This window comes from Octopus bimaculoides, chromosome 5 (genome assembly GCF_046866305.1).
Source record: "Octopus bimaculoides isolate indiv1 chromosome 5, ASM4686630v1, whole genome shotgun sequence".
Lineage (NCBI taxonomy): Eukaryota > Metazoa > Mollusca > Cephalopoda > Octopoda > Octopodidae > Octopus > Octopus bimaculoides.
This window is the reverse complement of record NC_142932.1, coordinates 461,249-474,434: the sequence shown is the minus strand read 5'-3', so window position 1 is coordinate 474,434 and position 13,186 is coordinate 461,249. Positions and strand designations below refer to the sequence as shown.

The following is a 13,186-nucleotide window of genomic DNA, read 5'->3' as shown; positions in this document are numbered from 1 at the left end:
GAACTAGAAATAGGAACTTCTTGGCATGATATTTGAAAAAGTGAATAGAAATGGCTTTTATGATAATTTTTCCACTTTACACCTAATAACTTATAAACATCTGACTATTAAAGTGGAAAAATTATTAGAAAAACCACTTTTATTCATTTTTTTCGCACAGACACACACACACACACACACACACACACACACATATCATCATCATTATCATAATCATTTAACATCCATTTTCCATGTTGGCATGGGTTGGATGCTTTGACAGGAGCTGACCAGCTGAAGGGCTGTTCAAGCTCTATGTCTGTTTTGGCATGGTTTCTACGGCTGGATACCCTTCCTAACACCATATGTATATTTCTCAAATCATGTGTTGAAACAGATATTATTATATTTGACAAAGTTCAGAGAGCTCCTACTTCTGCTGGTGACAAATGGCCTCTCACTCAGAGTAAAAGGCAGACTGTATGACGCATGTATACGAACAGCTATGCTACATGGCAGTGAAACATGGGCTGTGGCTGCTGAGGACATGCGTAAACTTGCAAGGAATGAAGCCAGTATGCTCCACTGGATGTGCATACTTGACAGAGTGTAAGTGCCCTGAGAGAAAAGCTGAACTTAAGAAGCATCAGATGTGGTGTACAAGATTGATGACTGCACTGGTATGGTCATGTGTTGAGAGCGGATGAGGACAGCTGTGTGAAAAAGTGTAACACCCTAGCAGTTGAGGGAACCTGTGGAAGAGGTAGATCCAGGAAGACCTGGGATGAGGTAGTGAAGCACGACCTTCACCGAGGCAATGACTAGTGACCGAGACCTTTGGAGATATGCTGTGCTTGAGAAGATCCAGCAAGCTAAGTGAGACCATAACCCGTGGCCTATGCAAGTGGTGTATAACCAGCCCACTTATAAGTACCCTTCATTCATTGGACAATAAACTCTGCTTGCGAAACCTGTTGAGACAAGTGAAATCAAAATCGCTGATGTGGCTGATGACAGTACCGCCTGATTGGCACTTGTGCCAGTGGAACGTTAAAAGCACCATCCAAGCGTGATCGATGCCAGGGCCGCTGACTGGCTTCCATGCTGATGGCACATAAAAAGCACCATTCAAGTGTGACATGCATAGGCTTGAAAGAAATGAAGGTAGTATGACCCGCTGGATGTGTAATGTCAGTGTGAATATACGACAGAGTGTAAGCGCCATGAGCAAAAAGTTGGGCACAAGAAGCATCAAATGTGGTGTGCAAGAGAGACAACTGCACTGGTACGGTCATGTGTTATGTATGGATCAGGACAGCTGTGTGAGGAAATGCCAAGAAATTGAGACCTTTGGAGATATGCTGTGATTGAGAAGACCCGGCAACTAAAGTGAGATCACAGCCATGGCCGATGCCAGTGTCGCATGTCCGGCCCATTTAAGAGTACCCCCGATGTGTCAGGTGATATGATATGCTTGAGAAGACCTGTTGAGTCAAGTAAAGCCTAAATCGTAGCTGTGGCCAATGCCCCTGATTGGGTCCTGGTCCAGTGGCATGTAAAATGCATCATCCAAACATGGTCGATGCCAGTGCCCCCTGACTGGCTCCCATGCCAGTGGCATGTACAAAGCACCATCCGAATGTGGTCGACGCCAGGTCTGCCTAACTGGCTCCCATGCCAGTGGTACATAAAAAGCACCATCTGAACATGGCTGTCGCCAGCACCCACTGACTGGCTCTTGTGCTGGTGGTATGTAAAAAGCACTATCTGAATGTGATTGATGCCAGAACCTCCTGACTGGCCCCCGTTCCAGTGGCGTGTAAAAATCACTAACCAAACATGATCGATGCCAGGCTCAACTGACTGGCTCCTGTGCTGGTGGCATGTAAAAAGCACCCACTACACTCTCGGAGTGGTTGGTGTTAGGAAGGGCATCCAGCTGTAGAAACATTGCCAGACCAGATTGGAGCCTGGCGCAGCCACTGGCTCTCCAGACCTCAGTCAAACAGTCTATCCCATGCCAGCATGGAAAATGGATGTTAAACGATGATGATATTCTCATTTTAAAAATGATTTCTGATTAATCTTTGAGAAGACGCTGGTGTTGCATTGGCGGAGGTTTGCACTCTCTGAGCACTCTTATTATTATTATTATTATTATTATTAGTTATTATTTATTTATCAGAGCTCTTTCATTGACATTCTGCAAACTCTTCAAAGACCATTTGTTCTTCTACGTGTCTCCGCTTCTCTTACCCCATCCTTCAAAACCACTGGCTTTGTGCCAAAATTTGAAACCATTATTATTATTATTATTATTATTATTCAGTAGTTTTATTTTTATAACGTGCTTTCACTTCACTACCGAGCGCAGCTCTGTGCGCCTTGGGTATGTGCTGTGGTTTGCTGTGGTGCTCTTATGTTTACTGTATTGAAAGTGTTTTGCGTAGAATGTGTGCAGTACCCAGTAGTGCAATTTTCTGTATGTTATATATATTTGTAAGTCCTGGTGTTTTTGTTATGTATTTGTCTGAATATTTTTTTATTATACCTAAGGCACCTACTATAATAGGAATTGTTTCTGTTTTTAGATTCCACATTCGAGTTATCTCTATTTCCAGGTCTTTGTATTTTGAAAGTTTTTCCATTTCTTTTAGAGAAACGTTGTCATCTGCTGGTATTGATATATCAATTAGAAAGCATTTTTTTTCTTCATGATCTTTGACAACTATATCTGGTCTATTTGCCTTAATTTCTCTATCTGTGTGTATTGGCATATCCCAGAGTATGGTTGCTTTCTCGTTTTCTGTGACCTTTTCTGGCGTGTGTTTATACCATCTTTTTTCTGTTGTTATTCCATAATGTTGGCATAGCTTCCAGTGTATATAGGTCCCAGCTCTGTCGTGTCTGTGAATATATTCCTTCTTAGCCAGGACTGGGCAGCCAGAGATAATATGATTTATTGTTTCTTGTCGATCTCCACATATTCTACAGTTACTTGTTATATTTCTTTTCATTATGTGTTTTTGGTAATTTCTGGTGGGGAGGCTTTGGTCTTGTGCAGCAATTAAAAATCCTTCAGTCTCTGCTTTGAGTCCTGAGCTTCTCAGCCATTGCTGGGATTTTTCTCTGTCTATTTCTTTCGCATTTAGTTTAGCCCAGTATTTACCATGTAGGGGCTTTTCTTGCCATCGTTTTATCATGGTCCGTTGCTGTTCTAGTTTTAGTTTGGATTTCATTTGTTTTATAGCTTTTGTTGTTTCTTCTTCTTCTTCTTCGTATTTGTTAGGTAGATTGATTTCTTGTTTGTATTTGTCAGCTTTATTATTATTATTATCATTATTATTATTATTATAAGTCAATGAGTCATTAGCATGCCAGACAATATGCTTAGTGGCATTTCTTCCAGCTCTATGTTCTGGGTTAAAACTCCACTGCGATTAATTCTGCCTTTTATCCTTTTATGTCTTACAGTAAGTACCAGTTGAGTACTGGGGCCAGTTTAATTAACTAGCCCTCTACCCTAATAAAATTCCAGATCTTGTGTTTATAGTAGAATTAATTATTTTAATTTCACTAGTGCATGCTAATTTAGTTGGCAGGTATTTTATCTTGAAGGTTTGGCAACAACAAGTTTCCTCAAATTTCAAGAATTCTTCTGAGGATTTTTGCAGAATATAGGATGGTACTTTCCTGCTGGTTGGCAATTAGAGTTTCAATTCCTATTTCTTTCAGTCAAGCCAAATGAAATTGTAGTCAAGGCCGATGCTGGTGTCACGTGACTAGCACTCATGCTGGCGGCACATAAAGAGCACCTTTCAAGCATTGGGCTTCACGGAGGCAATGACCAAGAGCCATCAAGCTGAGCAAAATCACAATCATGGTAAATATTGGTGTCACACAAATGGCACCTGTGCCAGTGGAACATAAAAGCTCCGATTACACTCCTGGAGTGGTTGGCATTAGGAAGGGTATCCAGCCTTAGAAAACCATACCAAATCAGACTGGAGTCTGGGACAGTCTTCCAGCTTACTAGCCCCTGTCAAAACATGCAATCCATGCCAGCATGAACAATGGATGTTAAATGATGATGATGATGACAATGATGTTATATATATATGCACAAACACACATGTATATACACACATACCTCAGTACTAAGGACTAAAAGGGGAAACATTGGTCTAACAAAGCCAATGGGCTGTAGGTACTGACACTAAGGTTCAGTTACGTTAGGAGGGGCTAATATCAACAGTTACAATATGAAAGACAGAGGAATAAATACAGTACTGTACTTTTAATCAAGCAGACTATCCAATTTGACACTGTATATATACAGTATAATATAGTTAATTCAACATTTTAAATTTAAAATCAGGCTTACAATGGATGGTGAAGAGGTTTTGTTATGCCGTGATCTTGTCTGCTGCGTCCAGAATTCATTAAAGGGAGGTCCATAGTACCGAGGTAAGAGTGTGTATATATATATATATATATATATATATATATATATATACACACACATATATATATATATATATATATATATATAAATATCTGCCAAATTGGATTGGAGCCTGGTGTTGCCATCCGGTTTCACCAGTCCTCAGTCGAATCGTCCAACACATGCCAGCATGGAAAGCGGACGTTAAACGATGATGATGATGATGATGATATACATACACACATTTATATACATATATATGTATAAAATAGCCATTTATGTATCTTACGTATTGTAAAAACACCCTCAATAGGCCACTTAGTGAAGTATTTGTCATGAGATACAATCTTTTATGAACTTAATGTGTTAAGAACACAATAAGTGTCATTAATATTAAATTTCTTCTACTAGTTACAGCAGCAAGTTGTTTCAACCTTGTAATATTGATATGCAGTTAGGTAACAGAACTATTTAAGACTCAAGTGTTATATATATCTATATGTGAAGCATTGTTGTGGTTGTCACTGTCACTACTGCCATCATCATCATCATATATGGTCTACTTTTACATACTTGCATATGTCAGTTGTGAATTATGATGGGGCAGATTTTCTGCGGCCAGTTCGTCTTCTTGTAAATGACTCTCACTTGTTTCAAAGTAAGAAAATACCATCCCTTGTCCTTCGAACACAAACTCTCAATTGCTGGACATGTTTACATGAAACACTGTAGGCAACACTGCCTTCTTTGTCTGTGAACAAAAGCTTATTTTTAATCAAGATGTCAGCATATAAATGTCAAGACAAGAGGGAAGACACAAATACACACACTCGAATAACTTCTTACAGTTTCCATCAACCCATTCACCAAGAAGTCATTACACAGCCTATGGCTATGGTTTCTTTAGTCAAGCTACTTTCATGGACTCCCACAACTCTCTGTTACCATCTAACTCCATTATTATGAATTTGAATTGGGAACTTGACTCATAGTTAATCTTTCATTAGCTGATTACACATCTACGGACACCATCACTATGGATTGCAGTTACTCTCTTGATAGAGCTTGATGATCCTGACCATTGATCTTCAATGATTCCTCTGCTCAGCATCAATGTAAGAAGCACCATTGGCTCAGTCAAGCTCTCCCATTACCTCTTAACAATTTGCCATGCTGCAGTCCCATGACTTTGCCATATCCCTAGCAGGGTGACTGAATGGGCATTATACTTTGCCAAAGGCAACCTGTAACTTTGCAGGGCACAGCTATCACTCCATGAAGTATTTTCAAAATACCTGCATATTCAATGGCTATGGTAGAAGACACAAACTAACAGTGTTATTCAGGGAGAACAAATCAAAACAACCTTTTTAACTTCATAGCTATGCCTCTGCCTATATATATGTATATATATATATATATGTGTATATATATGTATATATATATATGTGTGTGTGTGTGTATGTGTATGTATATATATATCTATATATATATATATATATAGATATATATATATATATATATATATATATATATATATATATAGATTGCTTAATAAAGAGAATGAATGGGAGAAAGAGAGCCTGCCTTATGTCGACCCAATAGAGGGACCAGCTATCCGAGTTGATAGTACCAGGGTAGATAAAGCAATTAAGAGTATGAAGACCGGGAAAGCCCCCGGCCCATCAGGAATCACTGCAGAGATGCTCAAAATATCTGGCAGTGTTGGCTATAGCCTAGTCACCCGTATTACGAACCAGGTGATACACGAAGGAGTCATACCCTATGACTGGTGTAGCAGCATCATAGTCAACTGCTACAAAGGTAAAGGGGACGCTTTAGATACAAATAATTACAGAGGCATCAAGCTGTTAGATCAGGTTATGAAAGTTACAGAGAGGGTCATAGCCCAACTAATTAGGGAGCGAATCAATTTAGATGAGATGCAGTTTGGGTTCGTGCCAGGTAAAAGCACTACTGATGCCTTATTTCTAGTGAGACAGTTGCAAGAGAAATACCTAGCCAAGGATAAACCTCTGTACCTGGCTTTCGTTGACATGGAGAAAGCCTTTGACAGGGTCCCCCGATCCCTTATCTGGTGGTCAATGAGGAAACTTGGGATAGAAGAATGGCTAGTGAGAGCTGTGCGAGCCATGTACAGAGATGCGGCCAGTAAGGTGAGGGTTGGAAATGAGTACAGCAATGAATTCCGGGTAGAGGTAGGGGTCCACCAAGGTTCCGTCCTCAGCCCCCTATTATTTACCATAGTCCTCCAGGCAATCACAGAGGAGTTCAAGACAGGTTGCCCCTGGGAGCTCCTCTATGCTGATGACCTTGCCCTAATTGCGGAGTCACTATCAGAACTAGAGGAGAAGTTTCAGGTGTGGAAGCAAGGTCTAGAATTGAAGGGCCTTAGAGTCAACCTAGCTAAAACCAAAATCCTAATAAGTAGGAAGGTAGATAAAACACAAACCCCTTCAGGTAGATGGCCCTGCTCAGTATGTAGAAAAGGAGTAGGTAGTAACTCTATAAGATGTACCCGGTGCAAGCTATGGACACATAAGAGGTGCAGCAACATCAAAGGCAGGTTAACTAGCAAGTTAGTTTTTGTTTGTGGCAGATGTTCAGGTGCAATAAAGACTGCAAACAAACAGGAAACAACCTCTATCTCATTCCAGGGTGAAAAACTAGAGGTAGTCGATAGCTTCCGCTATCTGGGCGACCAAGTTAGTAGTGGGGGTGGGTGCGCTGAAAGTGTAGCTGCTAGAATAAGAATAGCCTGGGCAAAGTTTAGAGAGCTCTTACCCCTGCTGGCGACAAAGGGACTCTCACTCAGAGTAAAAGGCAGACTGTATGACGCATGCGTACGAACAACCATGCTACATGGCAGTGAAACATGGGCTGTAACTGCTGAGGACATACGTAAGCTCGCAAGGAATGAAGCCAGTATGCTCCGTTGGATGTGTAATGTCAATGTGAATACCCGTCAGAGTGTAAGTATCTTGAGAGAAAAGCTGAACATTAGAAGCATCAGTTGTGGCGTGCAAGAGAGACGATTGCGCTGGTATGGACATGTGGTGAGAATGGATGAGGATAGCTGCGTGAAAAAGTGCCACACCCTAACAGTTGAGGGAACCCGTGGAAGAGGTAGGCCCAGGAAGACCTGGGCTGAGGTGGTGAGGCAAGACCTTCGTACATTGGGCCTCACCGAGGCGATGACTACGGACCGAGACCTTTGGAAATGGGCTGTGCGTGAGAAGACCCGGCAAGCCAAGTAAGATCGTTGCCAGTGCCCCTGGACTGGTTCTTGTGCGGGTGGCACATGAGATGCACCATTTTGAGCGTGGCCGTTGCCAGTACCGCCTGACTGGCTCCTGTAGGATTTTCGAGCGAGATCGTTGCCAGTGCCCCTGGACTGGCTTGTGCGGGTGGCACATAAAAGACACCATTTCGAGCGTGGCCGTTTTCGTGCGGGTGACACGTAAAAGCACCCACTACACTCTCTGAGTGGTTGGCGTTAGGAAGGGCATCCAGCTGTAGAAACTCTGCCAAATCAGACTGGAGCCTGGTGTTGCCATCCGGTTTCACCAGTCCTCAGTCAAATCGTCCAACCCATGCTAGCATGGAAAGCGGACGTTAAACGATGATGATGATATATATAAGATGATAAATGGTATAAAGTCAGGATATTATATCTATCTTTTGTGTTCCGACTCCAGCCTCCCAGAACAAGTTGCAAGCTTATTGCTGGTTGTATTGGTACTGAACGGACCCCTAAATATATTTTTCAAACCGATCTCTCTAAGATCTGAACATGTCCCTTGTTACCCTGCTTGACAGATGATGTGGTATGGCTGTTCTTCATATTACAATTTTTGTTGGCCTTGTTCATGCCAACACCAAGCTAGTATTTGTATTTGACTTGTGAAATGAAAATCTGCAAGACAGATTCTATAAGCCAAGCCAACTGGCAGGAGACTCAGGAGTAAATCAAGAATGAGATGGTTGGATAATATCCATAGTTTCAATTGATCATGCTCGAGAATTCAACTGGAAAGTTTAACTCCTAGCAAAGATGGATGGATGGATGGACGGACGGACGGACGGACGGACGGACGGACGGACGGACGGACGGACGGACGGACGGACGGACGGACGAACGGACGGACGGATGGATGGGTGGATGGATGGATGACTGGATGGATAAATGGATATTATATAAATAACTTCTGACATAGACACAAGGTGGCCAAACATTTTCAAGGAGTGTGTAAACAATAAATTTGATTCCAGTGTTAGATGGAATTTTATTATGTCAAGCCTTAGATGGATGGCAAGCAAAGTTGACTCCCAATGAAGTTAGAAACTCAGAATGCAACAGATGTAACTAAACTCTGCAAGGCACTTTGTTTGACATACTACAGATTCTGTCAATTAGAATTTTAAGCTGCTTCTCCTATTTACCCTTTTTGTTACCATATTTCTGTTAATGTATGTTGTCTTTGTTTCAATTAATTTTTAAAATAATGAAACATTTAGTGAAATAACTTTCTAATAATTATGCTGGGGCCTGGAACAATTTAACATAAAATTTTGATAGCAGATTATAATTTAGACCACTTTAAGAGTAAGTTTGTGTCATAGAACCTGGGGCAGTCTCAGGCAAGTTGGTATCAAAAGGGTTAATTTCATTTTTCTGCCACCTAACTGGCTCCTGTGCCAGTGGCATGTAAAAAGCACCATTTGAGCATGATTGTTGCCAGTGCTGCCTGATTGCTCCCGTGCCGGTGGCATGTAAAAAGCACCATTCAAGCATGGTCGATGCCAGTACTGTCTGATTGGCCCTTGTGCTGGTAGCATGTAAAAAGCTCCCACTACACTCTCGGAGTGGTTGGCAATTAGGAAGGACATCCAGCTGTAGAAACCTTGCCAGATCAGATTGGAGCCTGGTGCAGTCGTCTGGCTTGCCAGTCCTCAGTTAAACCTTCCAACCCATGCCAGCATGGAAAGTGGATGTTAAACAATGATGATGATGATGATGGTGATTCAATTATTTACCTTTGCTGCTAAATGAAGAGGAGTGACTTTCTTGTGGGAAGTTGGCATGGGATCCACATGTAGTTCATTCAGCAAATAAGCAACAGACTGCAACTTTCCACTGTGTGCAGCTATGTGCAGCAGTTGATAGCCAAGTGTATCATGTTGATTTATGTCAGCCTGAAATGGAAGAAAGAAATATGGAAATCCTCTGGTTAGTAAGCAAAAGGAAGGTCTGTAATGATAATTATTTCAATCAATTATTAATTTCGTTTTTAGTATTTTTGTGTTTAACAATACATTTCAAAATTTCTTCAATCTCTAGAGCTCTATTTGTGTTTATATATATATATATATATATATATATATATATATATATATATATATATATATATATATATATATATATATATATAAATATATATATATATATATATATAAATATATATGATCGATTGATTGATGGTATAATTATCATCAATAATCACCAGCTGGTGTAGTATCCCAATAATTAAAGGAAGATCAGCGACGCTGGTAATGAACACGTTCGAATGGTGCTTTTTACATGCCACTGGCACGTAAGCCAGTCTGCTGCTCTGGCAGCGATCATGCTCGGATGGTGCTCTTAGCGCTCCACTGGCACAGGTGCCAGTCATCAAATTTGCAAATTTGATTTAATTTCGAATTCACTTGCCTCAACAGGTCTTTGCAAGCAGAGTTTAATTTCCAATGAAGGAAAGTATATATATATATATATACTAGCATATATATATATATATATATACTATATATACTAATACAAACATATACATATCATCATCATCATCATCGTTTAACGTCCACTTTCCATGCTAGCATGAGTTGGACGATTTGACTGAGGACTGGTCAACCAGATGGCTACACCAGGCTCCAATCTGATTTGGCAGGGTTTCTACAGCTGGATGCCCTTCCTAATGCCAACCACTCAGAGAGTGTAGTGGGTGCTTTTATGTGCCACCGGCACAAAGGCCAGTCAGGCAGTACTGGCAACGACCCCGCTCAAAATGGTGTATTTTACGTGCCACCTACACAGTCCAGCGGCACTGGCAATGATCTCGCTCAAATGACTTTTCACGTACCACCAGCACAAGTGCCAGGAAGGCGACGCTGGTAACAATCACGCTCGAACGGTGCTCTTAGCGCTCCACTGGTACAGGTGCAATCAAGATTTCACTTTCGCTTGCCCCAACAGGTCTTTGCAAGCCGAGTTTAGTGTGTAATGAAGGAGACGTTGGCATCGGGGCCAGTCATCGAATTTAGTTCGATTTTGATTTCACTTGCCTCAACAGGTCTTCGCAAGCGGAGTTTAGTGTCCAATGAAGGAAAGGTACCTATAAGTGGGCTGGCTACATCCCTGGCAGAGGCCTTGGATTTTGGTCTCACTTGGCTTGCCGGGTCTTCTCACGCACAGCATATTTTCAAAGGTCTCGGTCAGAAGTCATTACCTCGGTGAGGCCTAATGTTCGGAGGTCGTGCTTCACCACCTCATCCCAGGTCTTCCTGGGCCTGCCTCTTCCACAGGTTCCCTCAACTGCTAGAGTGTAGCACTTTTTCACACAGCTATCCTCCTCCATTCTCGCCACATGACCATACCAGCCTATCCTCATCCATATTTATATATAAATATAAGTTAAATAATGAGAGTAGAAATTAATATTATTAATTAATACCAATTTAAACCAGTGGCCGAGCATATTTTTAAAAAAATGCGAAGACTATGAATTATATTACACATATAAAAGGAATAACCACCAAGGTGGATTCCTAATATGCTAGAAGAAGATGCCAGATCATATATACATACATATATATATATATATATATATATATATATATATATATATATATATAGGCTGTCAAAGGTTTCTCTTTTATTCTTCAAGTTTTGAGACATAATACAGAAACAGTGCCAATGTTGCATTGTTTTAATCCAAAATAAATTAACTGTTGACACTCACAGGGTCTCATTGTATTACCATGTAAAATTTGATTTGATTTGGTTGAGCGTTTGAGAATGCATTCCGAACAGAGATACAAAGGATTTCACATATATATATATTGATAGAGATACCACCACGCTGAAAAAATAGCAGTCAAATCCTGACTCCAATAGCAGTCAAATCCTGACATTTATTGTGGTTTTGGAGTCAGGATTTGACTGCTATTTTTTCAGCGTGGTGGTATCTCTTGATACCCTGTATTATAATTTTAAATAATTATTACCTTTGATGGTTTTTATTCCCATGCTGACCACTTGATAAGATCAATATTTTAAATACCGATCTTATCCTTATTTATATAAATATATTGATAGATATAGATGATGGGTTTCTTTCAGTTTCCATCTACCAAATCCACTCACAAGGCTTTGGTCAGCCCGAGGCTACATAGAAGACATTTGCTCAAAGTGTCACGCAGTGGGACTGAACCCAGAACCATGTAGTTGGGAAGCAAGCTTCTTAAAAGACAGTGAAGTCTGTGCCTATATATATATATATATATATATATATATATATATATATATATATATAAATGTACATACATGCATATTTCTAAGTATGGACTAAAACAGGAAATTCAGTTAAACTCTTTATTTCAACATTATAGTTAATGTAATCTTGATATGTGTTTCAATAGCATATACTAATATGTTGTGTGGTAATCATTACATAGATGATTACATAATCACTTTAGAATGCCGAATCTTAAGAGGAAATTAGTAATTTAATCCATTGTTAATTACTCGGTAGGCAAGTAAATAGGCAGAACTGCATGTAAATTTAATAGAACATTCTATATATATATATATAGCAAATAAGAAAAGGAATTTTATTATTTTTATTTTATTGGTGAGATGAAGAAAGAAAAGAGGGAATGGTTATAAATGCAGGCAGGGTGTCTGGGGAAAAGAAGAAATTCAACATCTAAACTATTGCTGATAAAAATTTTTTTTAGTTAGCGATAGTAAATAGCTTAGAATTTAATGGCAAATATAAAAGATATATATATATATATATATATATATATATATAACAATTTGAAAATCCTGCACGACTAGGTGAAAAGCACTTTATTTAATATGTGACATTAATAAAAAATCTGTAAATGTACAAACATCCAGATTTCTGAGTACCTTAATTTTTTTCTATATAATTTCTGTACATCACCTCCAAACCTTCAAATATATATATATATATATATATATATATATATATATATATATATATATATATATATATATACAATTAAATATTGGGAGAGGCATTATGCCGGTAATAAACACACGCACTGGTTCAGTCCTTTATTAATTTATAAACAGTATTTAGTTTTTGTTAAATCATTTCATTGCACTCTTGCAATCTCTTCAGTAACTTGTCTCTCCACTTCCATTTATTTTGAATGTATGATTTGGCAAGAATCTTGCACACGAAATACACATACGAAATATATATATATATATATATATATATATATATATATATATATATATATATATATATATATATGTATATATATATGTTTAAGCATACATATATTCATGTATATGAAAGGCAGTGTATGTTCAAATATATCAGACTGCACCCAAAGAAAGGTCACTTGCTTGATAGACATGAGGTCTTTCACAAACATAGCCCAGCCCTTAACCCACAGGCATGCTGTCTTTTGTCTCTCTGCCTTTCCTACTGT

General features: G+C 39.4%; 1 protein-coding gene across 3 annotated transcripts in view; it reads right to left on the bottom strand.

Annotated features, from left to right (window-relative positions):
* Positions 1-13,186, bottom strand: part of LOC106871250 (ankyrin repeat domain-containing protein 16) — a 77,555-nt gene that overhangs the window by 11,267 nt on the left and 53,102 nt on the right. Inside the window, exons 5-6 of one of the 3 annotated variants that reach the window (XR_016241810.1) lie at positions 9,482-9,640; positions 4,997-5,174 (exon numbers count right to left, since the gene is read on the bottom strand). The exons of 1 other annotated variant lie outside the window; for it this stretch is intronic. Coding sequence is in view for 1 of the 2 variants with exons in the window: in XM_014917603.3 (XP_014773089.1) it covers positions 9,482-9,640 (159 nt within the window). In the remaining variant the exon portion in view is untranslated. The remainder of the gene's footprint in view (positions 1-4,996; positions 5,175-9,481; positions 9,641-13,186) is intronic. One more of the 3 variants, XM_014917603.3, reaches the window with a different exon arrangement.